The 25,236-nt window shown below is 45.2% G+C and overlaps 1 protein-coding gene across 2 annotated transcripts in view; it reads right to left on the bottom strand.

Annotated features, from left to right (window-relative positions):
* Positions 1-25,236, bottom strand: part of TOGARAM2 (TOG array regulator of axonemal microtubules 2) — a 203,215-nt gene that overhangs the window by 129,345 nt on the left and 48,634 nt on the right. For both annotated transcript variants that reach the window (XM_033935971.1, XM_033935970.1), the window contains exon 3: positions 10,170-10,301. In XM_033935971.1, the coding sequence (XP_033791862.1) occupies positions 10,170-10,301 (132 nt within the window). The remainder of the gene's footprint in view (positions 1-10,169; positions 10,302-25,236) is intronic.

The raw sequence follows: 25,236 nt of genomic DNA, 5'->3' as shown, positions 1-25,236 counted from the left end.
GGTTCCCCTTTGTCCACCTGACTGCTTATTCCCTCAAAGAAGTACAGAAGGTTTGTCAGGCACGACCTTCCCTTACAGAATCCGTGCTGGCTTGTCCGCAGTAGGCCATTTTTCTCGATGTGCTCGCAAATGCTGTCCTTGATCATTGCTTCCACCATCTTCCCTATAACTGAAGTCAGGCTCACCGGCCTGTAGTTCCCGGGGTCACCTCTCGATCCCTTCTTAAAGATAGGTGTGACATTCGCCAGTTTCCAGTCCTCTGGTACCTCTCCAGTTTTCAAGGATAGGTTGCAAACATGCTGGATTGCGCCCGCTATTTCCTGACTTAGTTCCTTTAGAACCCTTGGGTGGATCCCGTCCGGTCCCGGTGATTTGCCGCTTTTCAGTCTGTCAATCTGCTTGAGGACATCCTCCCGACTTACCTCTATATGCCCCAATCTTTTGGCCTGCTCCCCACTCATGAGCTCCTCTGAGTCCGGTATATTGGACGTGTCCTCGCTCGTGAAGACCGACGAGAAGAACGTGTTCAACCTCTCAGCTACCTCTTTATCCTCCTTAATCACTCCCTTCCTATCCCCATCGTCCAATGGCCCCACCTCCTCTCTCACTGGTTGCTTCCCCTTTACGTAACTGAAGAATGCCTTGAAGTTTTTCGCCTCCCTGGCCAGCCCCTCCTCATATTTCCCTTTTGCTTTTCTAACCTCTCGGTGGCATTCCTTTTGGCATTTCCTGTGCTCCTGGTGATTTTCCTCCGTTGGATCCCTCTTCCATTTCCGGAAGGACACTTTCTTGTCACTGATTGCCCTCTTTACTTCAGGTGTCATCCAAACCGGGTCTTTTGACCGCTTGTTCTTGCGGCCTTTCCTGAAACGGGATGTACAGTTTTTGCGCTTCCTGCAGTGTGTCCCTGAGAAGGGTCCAGGCGCTCCCTACAGTCTCCATCCTAAAGCCGTTCCTGAGCTTCATCCCCACCATTTTCCTCATAGCAACATAGTTCCCTTTCCTGAAGTTGAGCGCAGTCGTTGCGGCCCTCCCCACTATGGGTGACCCCCTTTCTAATGTGAATCTGATCACGTTGTGATCACTGTTGCCTAGTGTTCCTCCCACTTCTACCCCTCTTGCAGGCCCCCCTAATTCGTTAAGGATGAGGTCTTCTCTGGTTTCTGCTTTCCTCATCTTCTTGTTACTCTCTTCCTTCCATCCACTATCTGCCATCTCTCTGCCCCTATATGGCATCTTCTCTCCTTCGATGCCCCTTCTAGAAACTGTATGCCTCCCCCTTCCATCTCTCCTTTCACCCCCATTGGTCTGGCATCTCTCTCCTCTCCTTCCCTCTCCCACACCTCTCTTCTGCAATCCCTTTCTTCCCTCATTTTCCTTTTCAATTTATATTCTGCATCCATCTAGATTACATTCTTACTACCCTCTCATCAATTTCCTTTTTTACTATCTACCTACACCTCGCCACCTCTTTCCCTCAGCCCCTCCAGTATTTCCCTAACTCAATCCTTTTACCCCATCATGTGCCCTCCTTTTATTTTCCCCTCCTTCCATCATCTGCCCTCTTCTCTCTCCCCACTTCCAACATCTGCCCCTTCTCTCTCTTTCCCCCCACTTCCATCATCTGCCCCTTCTCTCTCTTTCCTCCCACTTCCATCATCTGCCCTCTTCTCTCTCCTTCTCTTCACTTCCATCTGCCCCTTCTCTCTCTTCCCCCCTCCTTCCATCATCTGCCCTCTTCTCTCTCCCCACTTCCATCATCTGCCCCTTCTCCCCACTTCCATCATCTGCCCCTTCTCTCTCTTTCCCCCCACTTCCATCAGTATCTGCCCCCTTTCGCTCCCTACAACCCAATTCCATGCAGTATCGTTTCCCCTTATGTCTCTTTCCCTGCAATTCCATCAGCATCTGTCCCTTTCTCTCCCTCCACCACGCATCCATACCATCCTGACCCCCTTTCTTACCCTTCATCATTATTCCATACCACCCTGACCCCCCTTTGTCACCCTTCACCATGATTCCATACCACCCTGACCCCCCTTTGTCACCCTTCAGCATGATTCCATACCACCCTGACCCCCCTTTGTCACCCTTCAGCATGATTCCATACCACCCTGACCCCCTTTGTCACCCTTCAGCATGATTACATACCACCCTGACCTCCCTTTGTCACCCTTCACCATGATTCCATACAACCCTGACCCCCCTTTGTCACCCTTCACCATGATTCCATAACACCCTGACCCCCCTTTGTCACCCTTCAGCATGATTCCATACCACCCTGACCCCCCTTTGTCACCCTTCAGCATGATTCCATACCACCCTGACCTCCCTTTGTCACCTTTCAGCATGATTCCATATCACCCTGACTCCCCTTTGTCACCCTTCAGCATGATTCCCTACCACCCTGACTCCCCTTTGTCACCCTTCAGCATGATTCCCTACCACCCTGACCCCCCTTTGTCACCCTTCAGCATGATTCCCTACCACCCTGACCTCCTTTCTTTCTGCATCCTAAAGGTCCTGCGATGACTGCTTCTGCTCAGATGGAAGAGGTAAGTGACGTTGGAGGGGGCTGGGCCGGCAGACGCAGTTATTTACGGCAAGATCCTGCAATGACTGCGGCTGCCGGTCCCCCCTCCGACATCACTTACCTCTTCACAGTCATCGCGGGACCTTCTTCACTTCAGCGCGGCTGCCGACTCTGCTCTAAGTACGGCAGCCACACTGAAGTGCCGTTTGAAGCAGCGCGGGAAGTTCCGGATCCGGCCGGCTGTGCACCATCTTGGAGCGTGCACCCGGGGCGGACCGCTACCCTCCCCCCCCCCTTTGTACGCCACTGTATTTACTTTTAGTTTATCCTCACAAGTCTCTCCTTGAAGTGGACTTTAGAATTAGTTTCTTTCTATATATATAATATTTCTTGAAAAATATGTTTTACCAATGTTATTCTTTTCTTGTATATCTATACTTGATATGTATAATTGAAATTACTATTAAAAAATAAAATAAAAATGGAAACTGTACTGGTGCAAAACCAAAAAAATTGACCCTAGGGATTCCACAGAGAAAAGAGTCCAAGAACAAAACAAAAAAACACTGTGCAGTGACGATGTTCCTGAAATGGACTTTATTGAGAATTTCAAAGTTCCAAAGGTACAATTAAGCAATCCACATAAAAATAAAGTAATCCACATAAAAACCTAAAGGACCTAGTCCGCTGAAAGCGTAGGACCTAACACGGTCCGCATTTCGACAAGATAGTCTTCTTCAGGGGTCCCTGAAAGTCCTTTGGTAGAAGATATGTGGAATAACTGGTATGTGGAGAGTCATGAGGAAAGCACTTTTAATATTTTCTAATATTACTCTGGATTCTACTACCCTCACAGCATCATGGCCTTTTGCAGTAGAAGAAGGATCATCAACTGCTGACATAGCACGTGGACACATCCTGCCTGGCACATTGCTCCCTGTAAAGTGTCAACACTGAAAGAACGGTCAGAATCTGTAAGGATTCAGTGCTAGTCTTGTAATGCACTAAATCAGCACAGCTGGCCTATGAAACTTGAAAATACTAGGGATGTGCCACCCATCAAATGCACCTATCAAATGAAACTATGCCAAGGCCCCTCCCCCTAGTATACCATCCAAAGAAAATGAATGGCTGGGGCTCTATTCATGCCCTGTAAATGCCTCACCCATCTGTCAATGTAAGCCATGCTCACCTATCAAACTAAGCCATACCGTCCTGTCAATATAAGACTGTTCATTTTTCACTGTATCACTGGGATCTGATAATTCTCAATCGAGAAGTTGTTGATATTATTACTAGGGTAACTTAGCAACTCCTCAGTAACAAGTTTATAAATGCCTTTCAGATTTGAGAACATAACACTTAGGTGTGTCACAGGTACAAAATAAAATTAAAAAATAATTACACTCTTTCCATAGTGGCTGTTTTAAACATAGAGCTCATTATTCATCTTGTCACAAAGCAAAGTGTTGTCTTTATGGTAACCATGTACTGGGGCTGTTGAAGAAAATGCATTAGGATCCTAAAGGTGGTAAAGAGTTTTGGAGGTGTGAATCCTGTCCATCAACCTTCTAAAAAAGGTGAATAAAATTGTGATCTGAAGCAAAAAAAACAAGGATATGAATGGCTTATAATGTTCCCTCTAAGGATAAAGTTCATGTGAGTAAAACCTTTTTTTTGTGAGCAAAGGACTGAGTTGATGTGAGCAAAAATGTTCCATTACATTAACCTGATGGTATTATACACACTGTACATTATAAATTAAGAATTACAAATATAAATTAAAAAATGGAAAATTAGATGATAGTTTATTGAAAGGACTTAAAATATTTCTCATTTAGCTCTCAGAGGCCAACACCTTCCCCAGATTAAGACAGTAAACTGGTCTGACCTGACTAAATGGCAGCTTTTGCCATTATCATTGGGGAGTTGTATTGTCCTATTTAATATGGTGTTGTTTCCCAAGTGGCTCTATACTTTTCAACTTCTTTCCCTATGGCTAACTAATAAGGATTGGTGCCTTGTATGGAGGGAACTAGTTAAATTTTGCTGGGCGGGGTAAAAGTCGAAATTGAAATTTGCTAGTTTATTGGGACCTGGAAGCAGGGGTGGTTTGGGGATTCCAGACCTCAGAATATACAATTGGGCATGTTCCCTCCGACATCTACATGATTGGATTATGGATGCTGATACTTATACCCCCTGCTTTACGAACAAGCGTTGTTCCATCCCCACCATCTCTTATATCTACTCTATATGCCTCATTCTCAGTTACCTGTTCAGACCCGTCATAGTTTTATCTTGAGTTATATGCGCCAAGCTTGGGATCGTTTGCTGAAGGCTATGCATTTTAACTCCGCAGTGACAGACCTTTTGCCTATTCAAGGTAATGGTGATTTTTGAGCCTGGAATGACCTCTGCAATTTTTCGCAGTTGGGGTGCCCAAGGGGTTCAATTCATTGCCCACTTGTTAGATGAGAGGGGTGCAGTCCAGTCGTTCCAAATTTTTTCTAATGCGTTGACTGTGGGGCTTGGAGATTGCTTTGAGTACATTCAATTGATCCATTATGTGGCTACTTTGAGACAGTCAGATCTTTCTGTGGGAGTCAGGAATAGGGTACACACTTTTTTTGAGAGGGTTGACATCTTAGTTTCTTTGTTACATAAATTGCTTTGGGAACTCCTGCCTCCACGCCTTTATACAGACTTTGCCCACAAGTGGAGTGTGGAATTCGGGGTGCAGATTCTGGAGCTTGATGTTAGTCAGGCTATCCTTCGGATACTTCATGCTATTTCTGGTTCTTTTTGGAGAGAGTGTACTTATCAATTTCTTCATAGGGCCTACTTCACTCAGGTGTAGGCTTTTCATGCTGGATTGGTTCCCTCCTCTAACTGTGTTAAATGTAATCAGGCTCCCAATACATTTTCTCATGCCTTTTGGCAATGTCCAGCTATTCACTCCTTCTGGGATGGTATTTTTGGTTATTTGGGGGCATTCTAGAATCATGTATCCCTAGAGGTGCCCTGTTTGGTAAAGCAGCCTCCTGTGGGGTGTATGGGAGAGGGCGTCATTTGCTGTTTCAGAAAGCCTGTATGGTGGGTCATAAATGCATCATGCAGTCTTGGGTACACAATGCTCCTCCAAATTATTAACATTGGAGGAATCAACTCCACCGCCTGCTGCTTCTTGAGATTTGGGAGGTCCGTAAACCTTCTAAGCGCCAACAATTTTTTATGCAGACATGGGAGCCTCATCTTAACTCCCTGCCACATAAGGTGAGGAGTTTGATTCAGAATGATTTGGCTTTATCATTTCGGGTCGTCTTCCACCGGCGGGGATGGGTGGGGGTGGGTTGATTTGGTATTGAAAGGGGGGGAGCATGGGGGGAGCATGCTTCTTGTGGGTGACTGTGGGTTCTTCCATTTATTAATGTTTGATGGTGTACTGTTGTGCCACCTATTCTGCTCTGGGAGTAGAGTCACAAGAGTACGGACTCTACCTTTTGGCACTGTATTTCTTTTGTTGTGTCTGTTTATGAATAAAAATCGATTTGACTATAAATAAATAAATTTATTTATATTTATTAATCTTTATAAACATGGGTATCACACTATCCTGAATTAAAAATAAAATTCTTTTTTCTACCTTTGTTTTCTGGCCATTTACTTCTCCCTCTGTCTTAAGTCTCTTGCCAGGATTTATTCTCTCCTCCTTTTCCTTTCAGCTTTCTTTTTCTACCACTATGTCCAGATTTAACTCATTTGTACTATCTAGTCAAGCTCCCTCTTTTTGCAATCTACCGACAGCTTTACATTTCTTTCCCTCACCCTAGCTCTCCTATTCTACTTCCTCTTATACCCAGTCTTTCACTAATTCTGCCCTCTTTCTCTCCTCCTTCTATATAATGTTTGCCGCCCTATATCTGCCCTTTCTCTCCCCCTTACCATCCAGCTCCTCTCCCATCCCTCCTGTCAAATTTTTTTGCTGCTCTCCCTGCCAGCCAATCAGCTGAGCCAGCAGGAGCTGTCCCAAAGCCGATGAACAGCAGCTTTGGGGCTCCCCTTGCCGCTCAGCTGTTTGGGGCTTCCCCTGCAGGCTCACTACTGGGAAGGCCCCAAACAGCTGAGCAGCTGACTCAGCTGATCAGTCAGTAGGGAGAACAGCAAAGGCCACCCCTCCTGATACCTCCCCATGCTTCCAAAACAAAACTCAGGTGGTCTAATGAGCTGGGTGGTTTGGGTTGACCCCCCCCCCAGCTCAAGGACCCTCCCCCTGACAACCCTGGGCCAATCACAGACTTAGCTCCTCCCTGGCGTATCCTAGGATGCACCAGGAAGGGGTCTAAGTCCCTGATTAGCCCAGATACCTAAGAACCCTCCCATGGGAGGGGCCTTAGGTGCATTGGACAATCAGAGACAGGCCCCGCCCTGGTGCATTCCAGTATCCAGACATAGGCCCGGATTCTAGAAACAGTATCCCGACTGTAGGCAACAAACTATATAACAAATACAATCAAGCAGCCTGTGAACTTAACCACTGCCCACCATACCTATTGAAAACCTCCAGTATGCTATTCCGCACTCTGCTTCTACAATGGATACAAATCCTACATACAGATGGCCAGTTCCCACAAAACCTCAGCGAAATCATCATAACTCCAATCCTAAAAGACCCCAAAGGAGCAACGGACCAACCATCCAACTACAGACCCATAGCCTCAATCCCACTTTATGTCAAACTAATGGAAGGCCTAGTAGCTAAAGCCCTAAACGTATACCTAGAAAACCACAACTTACTCCACTCCACACATCTGGCTTCAGAACCAACTACAGCACTGAGACCCTACTAGGAACACTCATGGACATCGCGAGACAACACCTCTGCACAGGCAAGAAAATGATGATCATACAACTAGACCTCTCTGCAGCCTTTGATCTAGTAGACCACGACATCCTCTTATAAACTCTAGACTCAATAGGAATTACAAGAAAAGTACTAACATGGTTTAAAGGATTCCTACAATCCAGAACTTATAGAGTCAAAACAAACAAAGAAAAATCAGAACCATGGTCCAACCCATGTGGAATGCCACAAGGATCACCCCTGTCTCCCACACTTGCTTAAGCCCTCCCTCCAACATCAGCGCTGACATCAGGGAAGACTTCCAGTCGGCTATGTGTGCTGCTGCAGGCAGGGCAGGAAGGAAAAGAAGACGAGCCTCACGGCTCGAATTGCGTCAAACCCCGCGGGATCCCTAAGACCATGAGGGGCATCCCCATGGGATCCCCACGACCCGAGGGGGCATCCCCATGGGATCACTGTGACCCGAAGGGGGAACCCGCGGGATCCCCGTCGTCCCCGTTCCCGTGCAGCTCTCTAATAAGAACCCAGGCCCCTGGATGAGTTGTAATTTAGAACTTTTCATTGATGTATCTCACTTGTCCCCTCTCATTTGCTTGGGAAGGAGAGAAGGAAAGGAGAGAAAGTGGGGGGATAATTAGGTGGGGGGAAATGTTTGATGACCGAGTTCACTGTTATTCGGATACTTCCAATTCATAGTATTGTTTCTTACATTTTGTATTTCGAAAATGTAGTGGCTGTCATCAATAAAACTAATTGAAATAAAAGAGGATAGGGGTGGGAATAGAAGAGGACAGCTAGTACAACAAAACGTTGTTGGTGATTTTTTTGAACACAGCTGAATAGTTTTTGCATTACTTTAATAATGATGTTGTTTACTAAAGTGTACTTGCAATCCTTTTGGAGCATCAATAAAAATGAAATAAAATAAATCTCACAAACGCTATTGCAAAAGAATGGAGCAACCTTCTATGCCTCCTCAGACTTGGTGTTAAACCCCTGGCATCGTCCTCAGCCTATTAGTCTTCTGCGCACTTCTCTGCATCTTTAGGGAATAGCTAATTAGTCTCATTATCATGGTTGTAAATATGCTGTGTGCTAGTAGGTTTTGTGCATGTTAGCTTGTGTACAAAACCCCTTTCTGCACTGTGTGCACAAAGAAATTGAGCAATAAAGCCACACTAACCCCGTGCAAAAAGTAAGGTTACCAGATTTTACAATCATAAAATCTGAACCCGTGGCCCCGCCCACAGGCCTACCCAGTTCCACCTGACCCCACCCTGTTCCATCCAAGTCATACCACATTCCACCCCGGCCCCTCCCCCTAAACCTCTTCTCGTGCTCAAAAACATGTCAGGAGGGCATCTGTGCATGTGCAGATGTGATGCGATGATGTCACACGGTCCCGAGCTGGAAGTTTTTCAAAACCCGGACAAAAGCTGTCCGGATGCATGGACAGTCCTCTAAAATGAAGCTGTCCGGATGCATGGACATGTCTGGGTAAATCCGGATGTCTGGTAACCCCAGCAAAAAGCCTAATAGTGCACTTTATTGCATTGGCCCCAGGGTTTGTGTTGAGAAGAATCTCGCTCAAAGAAACACCCTCGGCTTCCTATTCAGCCCCTCCCCTTCCAGACAGGAAGAGATGAAACAGAAACCGGAGCAAGCAGAGGAGAAAAGAGCCACTAGTCTCTATAATCCTGCTCTCCCTCACCTGCAGGGAATGAGAAGGGGTATAAGGCTGGAGCAGAAAAAGCGATACAGACTAGAAAAGAGATACAGTACTCTGTTCCTTTATCCAGCAACTCTGCTCCTGTTCTCAGAGAGCCTGCAGTCAGCACAGGTCAATGCTGGCATAAATAAACAGTGCCCTCAGTATGAACTCTAGAGTGACTAATGTGGGTTACACCCTGGTTCAGTGGAAGTAAACAAAGAGTTGTGGCAAATGAAAGAAAAAAGGAATTAGCTGTGATGTGCCAACAAGATTGATTTTGATTCAGTTCTTTTTAACAATTTTGTAAGCAATATTGGATGGGTAGGTGGAATGAAGAGGGATTTAACAAAGCTTGCATGTTGGTCCAGAATTTGGCAGCTCAGATTTAATTTAGCTCAGGCATTTGGGCTAAAAAGAACCCAAGAGAACAATACAATGTAGGAGGTGCATGGTAGAAGAGAGTAGGATTACCAGACATCCTGGAAAATCCGGACATGTCCTCTTTTTACAGGACTGTCCAGGTTCCTGGATGGACTTTCCAAAACCTGGCAGTTTGTCCGGGTTTTGGAAAGCCCCGAGTCCCGGCCACATCTGGAGGGCCTTCAACAAGCATGTGTGGATGATGTCACACACATCTGCACATGCTGGAGGCACTCCAGATGCAACCTGGATGTTGAGAAAAAAGAGATGAGGCTTTTTGGGGGCAGGGGCTGGAGGCAGAATGGGGTGGGACTGGATGCAGAATAAGGCAGGGCTGAGATGGAATGGAATGGGGTCATGCGTCCAGGTTTGCCCATCGTTAAATACAGAAGGAGTGGTGGATGCATGGAAGGGTCTCCCAGTGAAGATAGTGATATGGACTGTGCCTGAATTCAAGGAAGCATGGGACAAGAACAAAGGAGAATGGATTAGAGATTTGTAGTTGATATGGGCAAATTGGATAGGCCATATGGGTAAATACCAGGTTACAATCAGTACACTCTTCCCTAGGAACTTCTGATTGCTTCAGCACTTTTGCTCTTAAGGTATAGAGAGTGACCGCATTTCTGATCTATCCTTACCTTTGTCTGGTGCCCATCTGTTCCCACAGAGCTGAAGGTTTGCATCAACACTACCAGTCCTCAATGATCTGCATCCTGGTTTCAGTTTTGGTACACTCCCACAATACACTGCAACAGGTGCCCGGAACTTGGCTTTGAAAACAAAATCACAGTGAATGTGAAAATTAGCAGTCATGTGTTACCTTACTGTCTAAAAACTGTGGGTTAGAGAAAGTGAAGAGCCATTGGCGTAGCGAGGATGAGAGGTGCCTGGGGTGGTAGCACCCCTCCCCCGCCCTCATCTCCACTCCCACCCCCGCTCCTTCCCTGATCCCGCCTGCCACGTGCATCTCCCCCCACTTCCCTTTATCCGTACCTCTAGTTGAAGTTGTTGCTTGCAGTGGTCAACGTGCTCCTCGCGTCTCCGTTGGCTCTCCCTCTGACATCACTTCCTATGCACAGCATCCAGAAGTGACATCAGTGGGAAAGCTGACAGAATTGCGAAGAGCACATTGTTGACTGCCGTGAACTTCAACTAGAGGTATGGGGGAAGGTAAGGGGAGCTCGCACGTGGAGGGAAGGAATGGGAAGAAGTGAGGGGGGGGCAGCGAAGAAAAGGAGTATCAGCACCCTACCAATATGGCACCTGGGGCAGACCACCCCCCACATTACTATGCCACTATGAAGAGCAACTCCTATTGCAACCCAGGATGCCCTTCTCTTTGAAAGGCATTGCTACACAGCCCCACACCTTATCAGACACAGACTATGATCTAACAATCAGAACTTATTAACTATTCCATCTATTAGGGAGCTATTTTACGATAATACATGCAATACCATATTCTCTGTCAGAGCTCCCCACCCTATGGAACGCTCTTCCATTGGTTATCAGACTGGAAGAATCACTGGACAAATTTATGACCAAACTAAAAACTTATGGACACATTTTTAACATAAGAATGGGCTATTCATCTAACCTACACACTCCGCTCTCAGTAATGAATACCAACCACTTTTAAGAAGCGTCATCCCTTCCTCCTTTGTTTTCTCCTTGCCCTCTTACCACCCTTTTTTATTTATTTTATCTCAATGTATTTTACTCTTGCCCAACCCTTGATCCTCTTGTTTCTGTACGTTTATGTCTTGTCTATTGAACATATATTTATTTTTTCTACCTTCTTTTAAATTTTTTTTAGTATTGTAAACTGTCTAGGTACAAGTTGATAGATGGTATATCAAGTATAGAATAAATTTGGACACTTGGCATGTACCCTGCGGTCACATCATCCTGCAATGTTAATGCTCTATATTCTGATTATATGTTGATAATATGTAGGCATATTTATTTTATTTTGAAATTTCTTTATTAAAGTTTCAAACCAAACACAACGACAAGACATCCGAACCAAAGTATAGCGGAGACTTAAAGACATCGCAACCAACCAAAGAAATCTTCCCCACCCCCGTAACCCCCTCCCAATCCATCCCCTCTTCCCACCCCTCCCAGCACTCCAGTGTTAGAAGAATACATAGACATATTAATTATGATGTAGTAAATTAAACATTAGCCTCCACTTTTATGATGGCATATTAGGGATTTTTTTTATCACCGGCTGTGGTGGTAAAAGCTCCGATTCTCATAGAATTCCTATGAGCATCGGAGCTTTTCATGCCATGGCCTGCAATAGAAATCCTAACACAGCTTCATAAAGGGGGTGGGGGCTAAATTTGGAGTCATATTATTGATTGGAGACTACTGAAATTAAAGATAAGAGCAGATGGTTAAGCTGAAGCCTAAGATGAGTGCTTATGATACAGAACAATGGGTGGATCAACTGATTACAACAGATATTGATCTTATAGGTTTCTTAGAAGATTCTCAAGATGTAATTCAGAGTAGATCCACCCTGTTAATGGTATGCTCCACTGAAAATTATAAAGCTTTAATCATGAAAACTTATTTTAAAAATAAAAATGTTGTATTCTATGTAACTAAAATTCTCATGTTTCCAGATGACGTCAGAAAAATAAAAAAAAAGTTACCAGGATGAATGACCAGTGCAGCCACACTGAATTGTATTACTCTTGTGGCATTCTGAGGATCCTTGATATAGCCATAAGATGATGTATACATTAGCCTGCTAGCAAATGAGAGATTTGGCGTTCTGGCATTGTTTCATTGTTGACATATGAGAAGTTCAAGTTTAATTTCTGGGTTCAGCTTCTACTCCCTAGGATGGGCAAGGTGAGAGATGTTGTGAAGGTAGCATTCACAGTTCCTGAGCAAAGGAATCTCAGATATCATTTCATTTCATTTTTATACTTTTTAGCTGTCCTTTGCAACAGGGGCAGTGTGTTGGTTGTGGAAGGAACCGTAGTCCATGCCTCTCAGCCAGAAAATTATCATTGTGGCGACTCTGTAAAAGGACAAGAGCTTAAAATGGGGGGAGGGGCAGAGAATTCCAGATATTTGCAAATGAGGATCATGGACCCAATAGGAACCAACTGATTGACCACGCCAAAAGTAGCAAGAAGATGCCTGTCCAAAAATATTCCCATAAGTCCACTGTTCAACTATATATGCTATATTTGTTTGGTGCCTTTATGGTATAAGAACATAAGAATTGCCGCTGCTGGGTCAGACCGGTGATCCATCGTGCTAAGCAGTCCGCTCTCGCAACGACCCCTAGGTCCAAGACCAGTGCCCTAACTGAGACCAGCCCTACCTGCGTACGTTCTGGTTCAGTAGGAACTTTGTCTTGAATCCCTGGAGGGTGTTTTCCCCTATAACAGCCTCTGGAAGAGCATTCCAGTTTTCCACCACTCTCTGGGTGAAGAAGAACTTCCTTACGTTTATACGGAATTTATCCTCTTTTAACTTTAGAGAGTGCCCTCTCGTTCTCTCTGCCATGGAGAGTGTGAACAATCTGTCTCTATCTACTAAGTCTATTCCCTTCATTATCTTCAATGTTTCGATCATATCCCCTCTCAGCCTCCTCTTTTCAAGGGAGAAGAGGCCTAGTTTCCCTAACCTCTCGCAGTACGGCAACTTCTCCAGCCCCTTAACCATTTTAGTTGCTCTTCTCTGGACCTTTCGAGTAGTACCATGTCCTTCTTCATGTGCGGCGACCAATGCTGGATGCAGTATTCCAAGTGGGGGCATTCCATGGCCCGGTACAGTGCCATGATAACCTTCTCTGATCTGTTCATGATCCCCTTCTTAATCATTCCTAGCATTCTGTTTGCCCTTTTTGCCGCCACCACCACACATTGAATGGAAGGCTTCATTGACTTGTCGACCAGTACTTCCAAGTCCCTTTCCTGGGGGGTCTCTCCAATTACCGCACCAGACATCCTGTATTCATGTATAAGATTTTTGTTACCAACATGCATCACCTTGCACGTATCCACGTTAAGCCTCATTTAACATGTCGCAGCCCATTTCTTGAGCATGTTTATGTCCTGTTGCAGGTCTTCGCAATCCTTCTGCATCTTCACTACTCTGAATAGCTTCGTATCGTCCGCAAATTTAATCACCTCGCTCATCGTACCAATTTCCAGGTCGTTTATAAATATGTTGAAGAGCACAGGTCCAAACACCGAACCCTGCATCACTCCACTCGTGACACTTTTCCAGTCCGAGTATTGTCCATTTACCCCCCACTCTCTGTTTCCTATCCGCCAACCAGTTTTTTATCCACATGAGTATTTCATCCTCGATTCCATGGCTCGCAATTTTTCATAATCGTTCATGCGGGACCTTGTCGAATGCCTTCTGAAAATCCAGATATACAATGTCGACCGGCTCGCCCATGTCTATCTGCCTGTTTACTCCCTCGAAGAAGTGCAGCAAGTTCGTCAAGCAAGATCTTCCCTTGCTGAAGCCATGCTGGCTGATACTCATCAGATTGTGTCCGTCAAGGTGATCAATAATGCGGTCCTTTATCAGCGCCTCTACCATCTTTCCCAGTACCGAGGTCAGACTTACCGGTCTGTAGTTTCCTGGATCTCCCCTCGAACCTTTCTTGAAGATCAGCGTAACATTCGCCACTTTCCAGTCTTCCGGAATCCTTCCCGATTTGATCGACAGATTAGCTATTAGTTGAAGCAGTTCAGCTATAGCCCCTTTCAGTTCCTTGATTACCCTTGGCAGCAGTATTCACTCCAGCCAATGGATCAATTGTTAGGATATTCCTAATGAATATGCATGAGAGAGATTTGCACACAATGGAGGTAGTATGCATACAAATGTATTCATTACAGTTATCCTGAAAACCTGACCTAATGACAGTTCTTGAGGACAGGGAGTGAAGACTATTGCTGTGTGGGATCCAAGACAGCAACAACTGTGTTTATTGAGATTCCTAATAGTCAAAATGGCTAAGTGGAAGAAATGTTCAAAAAAAAAAAAAAATTAAATAATGTTAAAAGTGAATTAAATAAAATTAAAACCAGGATAAATGGGATTATTAATGTTCTCTTTCACTGGCAGTAAAATAAACATTATAATCAAAAATTACAAAGACTGGGGGGGACACTCGATGAAATTACAGGGAAATACTTTTAAAACCAATAGAAAGAAAAAATTTTCACTCAGAGAATAGTTAAGTTCTGGAACGCACTGCCAGAGGTTGTGGTAAGAGCAAATAGCACAGCTGGTTTTAAGAAAGGTTTGGACGAGTTCCTGGAGGAAAAGTCCATAGTCTGTTATTGAGAAAGACATGGGGAAAACCACTGCTTGCACTGGATTGGTAATATGAAATGTTGCTACTCCTTGGGTTTTGGCCAGGTACTAGTGACCTGGATTGGCCACCGTGAGAACGAGATACTGGGCTTGATGGACCATTGGTCTGACCCAGTAAGGCTATTCTTATGTTCTTATGTCATTATGGTTTATGTAGTGAGCTAAGAATCTGGGGAACTGGGTTTGATTACCACTGCAGCTCTTCAGAACTCACTTAACCCTCCATTGCTTCAGTTACAAAAACTCAGGACAGAAAAAGTACCTGCAAATAGTAAATGCAAACTACTTTGGTTGTGCCACAGTGAGGTGGTGCATCAAATCCATGATCCACTAACACTACTGCCTAACATGGACTATGCATTGCTAGCTGGACATAGCTGAGTGACTAGAACCTCATTAAGTTAATACAGTGTCTCTCAAACAAGTTTAGCTCTAGCATACTAAACGGAGCAAATGTTTTTCACAGCACATTGCAATTGAAATTATAAAATTGCAAAACCAAGAAAAAATTAAATTTGAGAGTTATTTATTTAAAGTCTTTAAGCTATGTATGGGTAATTGTAACAATGGTGAAACTAAAGTTGATAGAATAGAATTGTTAATCAACGAGATAGATGTGCTTATTTTAACTCAAAACACGTCTTGATAGTCAACAAGCAAACACAAATTTCATCACCCACCATCTATAGTTGTTCTTTTTATTTTTTTAATTTAATTTCTGTCAGAGCTGAAAATCCAAGTTCGCAAGGATAAGAAGATCCAAACAATAACAAAGCCTTGATTGCTCATGTTAGGATAACTACTGCATAAAAAAAATAAAATTAAAACTAAAATTACTTGCCATTAGTTTTCAAGGACCAATCACATCAAAGAATGACGCTTGTCTGGGCGGTTGTATCCTTACACACACACAAGCTCATAACATTGACAGAATCTTGCATATGCGACGTACAAGTCATCTTTTCTAGGGTATACTTATGAAGGGAATTTTTAAAAATAAAGTAAAATTCTGGACTCTCTCTTGGCACACCTAGAATCTCTTTGGGGCACACCATTGTGCCATGGGTTAAGAAAACATACTCACTGCAGTTTGCAATCTATATTCCATCACTGACTCAGCATCAGAGAGGAGAGCAGAATCACAGCATCCTACTTTCATTCAAGCTGTTAAAAGTTACTCTAGGATTGCAGGTGAAGATCAAATGTGAACGTCTTAGACCTCCCTAGGCACCACACGTTTGATGTCACCTACTGTTTACCAAGTCTTTCAAAAAAATGGGGCAGGACTGTTAGCATGAAAGAGATGCTTATGAAAACATTTCTGTTTTACAAAATCAACAAAGGGTGTTGCTTGGCAGAAGAGTAAATAATTATTATGCTGCTCTGTTTTTAGCAAAGTATGGGTATGGGACGGGCTTTTTCTCGTCGTTTAGCGGCGGCGATGGGATCCGGTGTTCGGGATCGTAGACACTTTGTTCGGATTTCGGCTGGGATTCGGGCAGATCTGCATATGTGGTCTATCTTCTTAGCTCATTTCAATGGTTCGCTTCCCATTCAGTTCCCGGATACCTCCAGTGTGGATCTGGAGCTGCAATCGGATGCAGCAGGGGGCGTAGGCTTCGGACTCTACTGTCGGGGGGACTGGTGCGCGGCGGCATGGCCTGAGAGTTGGCGGAAGGCAGGTTTTACTCGTAATGTGACCCTTTTGGAGCTTTTCCCCTTGTTAGTCGCGTGTGAGTTGTGGCCAGAGAAGTTGCGGAACCGGCGTGTGGTTTTCTGGTGTGACAACATGGGGGTGGTTGAGGTAGTGAATAGGCAGGCTGCAAAATGTTTACAGGTGAATAGGGTAATGCGGGAGCTGGTCTTGCGCTGTTTGCGCCTTAATTTGTATATCCGGGCTCGACATGTACCTGGAGTTCAGAACAGGCTTGCTGATACACTTTCTCGCTTTCAATTTTTGCAGTTTCGCCAGTTGGCGCCTTCGGCGAAGGAGGAGGGGTCGCCGATGCCGGAACATTTATGGGGCTTGTTGGTGAACGGATCTGGAGCTTGTTGCAGCGATCGGTAGCGCCAGCCACGTGGATTCGATACAATCGGGGTTTCGTGACTGTTTGTCGATTTCGGCATACGCGGGGTTGGGTCCCCGGTCCTGTCTCTGAGGTCTTGTTAGCGGAATTCTTAGCGGGATCTCAACAGGAGGGTTTTTCCCGGAGTGCGGCAGCGGGGCACCTGGCAGGCTTTGCTTATTTTTGTAGGGCCTTCGGGTGGTCCTGCCCTACATCCGGGTTTTTGCCTCGCAGGATGTTGGCGGCCTGGGATCGGGTGGCTCCGCGGCTGCCAGATGCCCGGCTGCCCATCACACATGCCTTATTGTTGCGTCTCATTGCGGTATTGCCTGTGGTTGCAAGTTCTAGTTTTGAGGCTTGTTTGTTTAGGGTGGCCTTTTCCTTGGCTTTCTTTGGAGCGCTGCGGGTGGGTGAGTTGCTTGTCCACCCGGCCGACTCCCTGGGTTTGCGAGGTCTATTGTTTAGACAGGTAAGTATGTCTGGGGATGCGGTGCGCTTGTTCATTGCCCGGTCTAAGTCGGATCAGCTGGGCAGGGGGCGCACTTTGGTCTTGCGCCGAGTGGTGGGCTGTGCTTCATGCCCGGTCCAGTCGCTGGAAGCCTGTATGGCGATTCGACCTAGCTCTGACTTGGCCTTGTTACTGCACGCGGATGGTGTCCGTCTTACTCGTTACCAATTCCTGACTGTCTTGCGTCGGGCTCTGGGACGGTGCGGTGCAGAGCCGGCGCGCTTTGGCACGCACTCTTTTCGCATCGGAGCTGCCACTAGTGCTTTCGAGGCTGGTGTTCCCGAAGGGGCCATTCAAAGGCTGGGCAGATGGTCTTCAGGTGCGTATCGTGGCTACATCCGCCCGATAGATGCCCTGCATGGGAATGCGCAGTCAGGTAGATTGGGTTAATGGGAGCTCCTGGGATAGGGTGGTTCGGCGGGCTGTTGAGTTCTGGGTTAGATGTTTGCGGTTCGGGGATGTGCGGGCGGGTGCACTGCATGGCTTCTTGTTACTAACCTCTTGAGTTCTAGGGAATTTGGCTTGACTGCTGGGTTTTGCTTTTCAGGTGCGGCGCGTCGTGTCCTGTCAGTTTGGATCGTTGGACACTCCTTTGTCCATTGGGCCGGGGAGCGCGCGGTGATTCGACCGGGTGGTCAGCACTTGGGTCTCCATCATCGCGGAGTCTACGTCTCCTGGTGGGGTCAGCGGGGGATGCGTTGGCTCCAGCTGCTCCCCCTAATGGAGGAGCTGCGGCATCGAGCTCGGCGTCCCGATCTATTGCTTTTCCACCTCGGGGGCAATGATGTGGATGCGCTCAGTGGGAAACATTTGATTGACATGGTGATAGGGGATCTGGGGGTGATACAGGGTTGGTTTCCGGGGGCACGACTCGTCTGGTCGGACATTATTCCGCGGCCGAAGCGGTTGGTGTCTCGACGATGGACTCGGGGACTCATTAAGGTGAATAGACAGATTGGTCGGTGGGTGGAAGCTCGGGGCGGGGTTCAGATTAGACATTCCTGGGTTGATGTTTGTTGTTCAGGTTTGTTTTTCCGGGATCAGGTGCATCTTTCGGATATTGGGTGGGACCTCTTACTTGACGATTTTGCTACCTGCTGCGAGCGTGTGTTGGACTCTTAGTTGCAGCTCTGTTTATTGGGGGAGCCTGTAACGGGTTACAGGCTTGTGGCGGTATCCCGAGCTACTGGCGGCTGGTCTCATCATGGGGATGAGCGGTGGGCCGGTTGGGAGCCGTGCCTGGTTGGTCGGATGACCTTGGACAATGGGGCATGTGGGGACATGCCACCCCTCGGACCCTTGCTTGGATGGCAGGGTCGGGGGCCATTTACATCTGTGTCAGTAGCTCGGGATCTGGGTCACAATGGTGATACCATTGTGAAGGTTTTAATAGATAAACGGTTATTTAAAAGTTGATTGTACTGTTATTTATATTATTTAAATGTTATTTAAGTATGTTAATTTACAATAAACAGGGCTGCGGCCAGGTTTCACCACGCACGTTTACGTGTCTTCTTTGGGGTTTGTTTAAGGGTTTGAAGGGCTGGATGATGTTACCATTAAGAAAGCGGGCCATTCCAGCTTCCGCTGTTATAAAAAGTCCGAGAGCTAGTCTCGACGGACGGCTCTAACGCGGAGCTGGAAGGCCCGCGGGGCCGTCCGCCGAGTAGGTTTCGGGAAAAAGGGGGGGGGGGTTAGGTAGGAAAGGAAATTGGGCGGGCAGAGGCCGTCCCGCCGAGGGACTGGCCTCTGATAAGTCAGTGTCGCGGCCGTGGGGGGGTGCGGGGGGTGGAGGGATTATTTAAGGAGGGTCTCGGAGGACCTTAAGGGTTTCCGGTCCTCCGAGACAACTTTCCCGCCCTCCCGCCCGTTAGTACCTGGGGTGTGAGTTTGCATTGGTAGGCGGTATCCCGAGCTACTGGCGGCTGGTCTCATCATGGGGATGAGCGGTGGGCCGGTTGGGAGCCGTGCCTGGTTGGTCGGATGACCTTGGACAATGGGGCATGTGGGGACATGCCACCCCTCGGACCCTTGCTTGGATGGCAGGGTCGGGGGCCATTTACATCTGTGTCAGTAGCTCGGGATCTGGGTCACAATGGTGATACCATTGTGAAGGTTTTAATAGATAAACGGTTATTTAAAAGTTGATTGTACTGTTATTTATATTATTTAAATGTTATTTAAGTATGTTAATTTACAATAAACAGGGCTGCGGCCAGGTTTCACCACGCACGTTTAGGTGTCTTCTTTGGGGTTTGTTTAAGGGTTTGAAGGGCTGGATGATGTTACCATTAAGAAAGCGGGCCATTCCAGCTTCCGCTGTTAAACATTTCTGTTTTACAAAATCAACAAAGGGTGTTGCTTGGCAGAAGAGTAAATAATTATTATGCTGCTCTGTTTTTAGCAAAGTATGGGTAGCTGCCACCAGTAAGTTACCTGTTGAATGACCTCTATATGTAGAATGGTGTAAAATCTGTTTCCTGTAATAATGGGGAGGAGAAGGGGAGCACATCTGATTGGTGATGACTGTTAAAGACCTAAGAAAGCTCACAAGCCATCTGGAGTGGCTGCTGACCCATGGGATATGTGTAGTAGCCATGGTAAATGGTAAACATGGTATTTCACAAGAGTTTCAGCAAGCCATCCATCAGCATGGATTGTCTGGGTGCTTCAGAGCCAGATTTACATCCTAGATATCACTTTATTAATCTTCACAGTGGGCCCTGCCTGAGATTTGTACAGGCAGTGTTGCAAATGCAGAGGTTGAGGTTATTTAATTCTCTCTTGTCATAAGACAGGGGTAGGGAACTCCGGTCCTTGAGAGCCGTATTCCAGTCGGGTTTTCAGGATTTCCCCAATGAATATGCATTGAAAGCAGTGCATGCAAATAGATCTCATGCATATTCATTGGGGAAATCCTGAAAACCCAACTGGAATACGGCTCTCGAGGACCGGAGTTCCCTACCCCTGTCATAAGACATCACTTGTACATGGTAACAGAAAAACAGTATGGGTTTGCTTGTTTTTTTCCCCCCCTTTCTTCTCCTTTATTGTGTGCTATGGGGCTCATGATTAAAAAAAAAAAAAAAAATCCAAAAAGCAGACTAAGTCAGTACTTGGACGATCAAAAAGAAAGATTGTCCAAGTACCAATAATCAAAACTGGTTGTAGACGTATCTAAAACCAGCTTAGGCCTTTTCACTACCTCTGTAAGCCCAGAGTGAAAAGGGGCATTTTTGGAGGAGTGGATAGGGTGGAAGTTGGGCTGACCTAGGCTTAGTCATCTGGCAGCCATAACCAAAAAGGTTTGACAGATTGCCAGATAGAACTTATAAGTTTTGACTTAGACCAAGTCAAAACAGGTATAAGTTCTGAATCGGGCAGCTGAGCTGATCGCGGTCCAGGCAACCCACCTCCCCACACACTGGTAACTATCATGGCAAGACAGATGCCTAATCTCTCCTGCTACGATCCCCCGTGACCACCCTGAATGTTTCCCAGCAGGAGAGATGCCTAATCTCTCCTGTTGCAATTCCCTGAACCTTCCCTGAATGTTTCCCAGCAGGAGGGTGCCCAATCCCTCCTGCCGGACACAAACCCCCTACCCCCTACAAACACCCATCTGATTGCCAGCAGTTGGGTGCCCAATCCATCCTGCCGGACAATCCCCCCCCCCCGAACCCCTAACGGACCGTGCACCCCCCCCGAATACCCCTTCCACTCCCACTCAGACTCCCCCTAACACCCAACCCCCTGGACCCCCCTCTAACCTTAGCAGATGGATGGATCGGTCCTCCCTCTGGCCGACAGGCCTGCCTTCCTCAGAATGGCAGGCCTGCCTCTTCCCGGTGGATTGTGAGATGCACCAAGGAGAAGCCTAGGGCCTGATTGGCCCAGGCGCCTAAAGCCCCACCCATAGGAGGAGCCTTAGGCACCTGGGCCAACCGGAATCTTAGTTTGGCCCATGTGCCTAAGGCCTCACCCATAGTCTAAAGAAGACTGAATAAATGAATTGAATGCTATTTAACTAACTATTTATAAGTATATAAAATAAACCAATGGGACTAATGAGGAGTCCAGTCAGCATGAGTCTATTGACTTATCTGGCATTCTGAAGACCCAAAGGTTTAATACTAGCAAGTTTTGCAAAGTTTGTAAAAAGTGTACTTTGATGAAATTGTTTATATGATCAATTTTTGAGAACTAAATTTTTGAATCATCATCAAGCCCCTAGTGATTGTTTTACAAAATGGCACAAGTAAACAAGGATATTTTCAGCTCACTGAGCAACAAAGGACAGTTCTAATAAACCGCCCCACGCTGTGTTATAATGACATGGCCGCAAGTAATATTCCTACATGGTCAGAAAGGGAAAATCAGGGAAAACGTTTGATTCGAGCAGAATTACATGGCAACACTCTAGCCCAATATGTGTCCCAAAGCATGATTCCCAGAGGTCTGAGAATTCAAAAAGGACCCACATTATTTTCTTATGATGTGCAATTCAAAGACAAATGGGTAGCTATTTTGAATAAATGTGCAATGAATTTGATGCTATTAATAATAAAACAGATTACCAAACTGGAAAGTGAGTTGAAAGAATCAATTGAACAATTGAAGCAAACCATTAAAACAACTGATTACAAATGAGGATGAATTCAAACAAAAAGAGCAGGAATTACAACAGACATTGGATACATATAGGGAAAGCATTAAACGCACTAAAATCAAGAAATTTAAACGTGATGAGAAAGATTACAAGTATATCTATGGTTGTTTAAAAATATTACCAATACTAATACACAACCATTTGATGATGACCAAACATCAGTAGGCTCTACATGTAATAGTGGTAGAGGTAGCTCAATGAGTAGTAGAGGGCAGCGTGGACAAAGAGGTTTATTAACCCAAGGTCAGCGAGGTCGCAACAGACAAAGAGGGGCGCGTCGAGTAGGATTTCAACCACCGTCAACTACAATATCAGGCCCACAAACTCAATCTCAATACAGGACAACTCAACCGTGATAAATATCTCAGGCATTGCATTATCAGTTATGGAACTTTCGGTTTTAGATCCAAGATTAGGCTTTGTACCTACCGCAAAATACAATGCCTTTGAAACACGATTGGCAATTTACAGTTTAATACGCAAGCTTCATCTTAAGCTGTACTTTGCAGAACATTAATTTGAAGGGGATACTTCATTAATTATGAAAAACTAAAGATGGTTACCTCTAATTCCCCTTCCTTCTCATCTTATAACCTTCAAAGATCTGGTATTGCCGTACTTAGCCTTATTGGAACAAGCCCCCCCAACATTACAATATGTCCTCTGCTGAATGGATGGCCATGAAACAACTGAAGGAGAACAGGGCCATACACATTTCTTGAGCAGACAAGGGGGGGGCAGTGGTAATACAAGCATGGCCTGATTATTTGATGGAAGCCCACTCCCAGCTGGATGATGCTATGTTTTATGAACATCTTTCAACCAATCCCACTACCGATTTGCTTATGAAGATCAATACACTGGTAAATCAGGCATACAAAGAGAAAATTATTACATTAAAAGAGTTGAATTTCCTGAAGAATCTGTCCCCTGTTACTCCAAAGATATATTTTCTTCCCAAAGTACACAAATGGCTGAATCAGCCACCCGAATGACCGATTGTCTCTATGAAAAATTCTATTCTTGAGCCTTTGTCAAAATTTATCGATTTATTTTTACAACCAGAAGTACTAAAGATTAAATCCCACATCAAGGATACCACGCATATGACTACGGCCATACCACCCTGAATGTGCCTGAGCCCATCTGATCTCGGGGAGAGGTAGTATTGTTAAGCAAAGCTAAGTACATGGCTGACTAATTTGAATGTATTTAGCTATTCTATTAAAAATAACAGAATAATAAGTCTAAAGAAGACTGAATAAATGAACTGATTGCTATTTAACTAACTATTTATAAGTATAAAAAAATAAACCAATGGGACTAATGAGGAGGCCAGTTAGCGTGAGTTTGTAAAACGTGTACTTTGATGAAATTGTTTATATGATCGATAATTACTGTGTAGGCACTGGTAGGCGCCTCGGTGTAGATGCCTACCAGATGCACATACCGATTTAAGTGCCTACAGGCAAATTCGTTTTTTTTTTAATTGGTTTTTAATGGCGCTTTCAATTACAGAATAAATTTAAAAAATTAAGTTAGGCACCTAGATTGGCTAGGCGCACTGATCTAGGTGCCCAACTGTAAGCGTCTTTTATAGAATCAATGTCTAACTGGTCATTTTCAGTGGCACTAACCAGTTTAATGCTTCTAATAATGACCGATTAGTCCCAAACCAGCTATTTAACTGGTCAGGAGCCATCTTGTATCATAAAACTTGTACTGGAATTATGGCAAATCATAACCCATTAAGTGTATATTATGTATGTTTAACTTGTAACCCGTTCTGAGCTCTTTGGGGATAATGGGATAGAAAATGAGTTAAATAAATAAATAAATAAATTTCTGGCCACTCATATATGTGTAATTGAAACCCCTCACCATGCCTGCCTCCAGACCTCCTCTCGGTCTGCATACATTTACCCACATTTTGAGCAGGTACTTTAACAAAAAAAAAAAAAATTCTGTTAACATTCTTGTCTCCTCTGGGCAGTACAGCATGCAATTATAGGAATAAAGTTTTTAAAAATCTGTTCCATGGTCTTACTCCTCACTAGAGAGTTGTGCGGGGACAGAAATCCCACCCATCCCCGCCAGGATCCTCTCTGTCCCCACCCGTCCCCGTCAGGATCCTCTCCGTCCCCACCCATCCCCGCAAGGAATTAACTCCATCACCGCCCATCCCCATAAAAAGCAGCAATTACTTCTGACAGGATCATCAATTCCACAGTTTCTTTTGTGTTTCCGCTGCTGTTTTCCTTGTGGAATCTCTTTGGTGGAACCCTTTTTTTGTTTTCTGTTCAGGTAATTAACTTATAAACCCCCTCTTTTACTAAGGCTGACGTGTCCATTATATTATATGGATGAACCCTGCTTCCAAAGCCTTCCATCCCCGTGGGAGTCCCGTGGGCCAGAGGGGGGTCCCCGTGCAGACCTCTACTCCTCACTCCCTTCCTTACAGATACCTTACACCATGACTGGGAAAGTGTTAACATTAGCTGAGACTGTCCAACTAAAAATGTAAGAAGGACTACTCACTGACTCTTCCCTGCTCCCTTGCCCAAGGCTAAGCAGTAAGCATATGACAAAAAAAACAAAACCCTTCAATATAAAAAAAGCACATTCCACCCCTGGCACAAGCCAGCCTGATTGTGATGTATCTATGAAACCAATCAGTCACTGGGTGCATAGATTACCAAAATATCGCAATGTTCAACCACATACAGCAAGTAAATCCCTCCAGCTCCATGAGATCTAATGCACATTTTGATTAAAAATCTAAAAATAAAAATAGACTGAAACACTTTATATCGGAACCATTGTTCTGTAAAACTTTGGAGTACTGACAAAAATGCTTGCTGATGAAGGTCGAATGGAATTCTTCAGAGAACTAGCAAAAAGCCTCTGTGGGTGGTGAGGCAGACCCTAAGACATTCATAATAATGTTAAGAATTTTAGATGGTGGATTGCCCTTCATCCAAACAAGATTACAAAGTGCCTTGCAATGCTATTGTTAGACATCTGCATAAAGCCATTTCTGGGGAACATGGCTTTTTGATTAGATAGTCTTTGAGGTGGTGGTCCAATCAGATTGCTCC

Source organism: Geotrypetes seraphini, chromosome 3 (assembly GCF_902459505.1).
Source record: "Geotrypetes seraphini chromosome 3, aGeoSer1.1, whole genome shotgun sequence".
In the NCBI taxonomy this organism is placed as follows: Eukaryota; Metazoa; Chordata; class Amphibia; order Gymnophiona; family Dermophiidae; genus Geotrypetes; species Geotrypetes seraphini.
The sequence above is the reverse complement of the archived record's forward strand: the minus strand, read 5'-3'. Positions and strand labels throughout refer to the sequence as shown.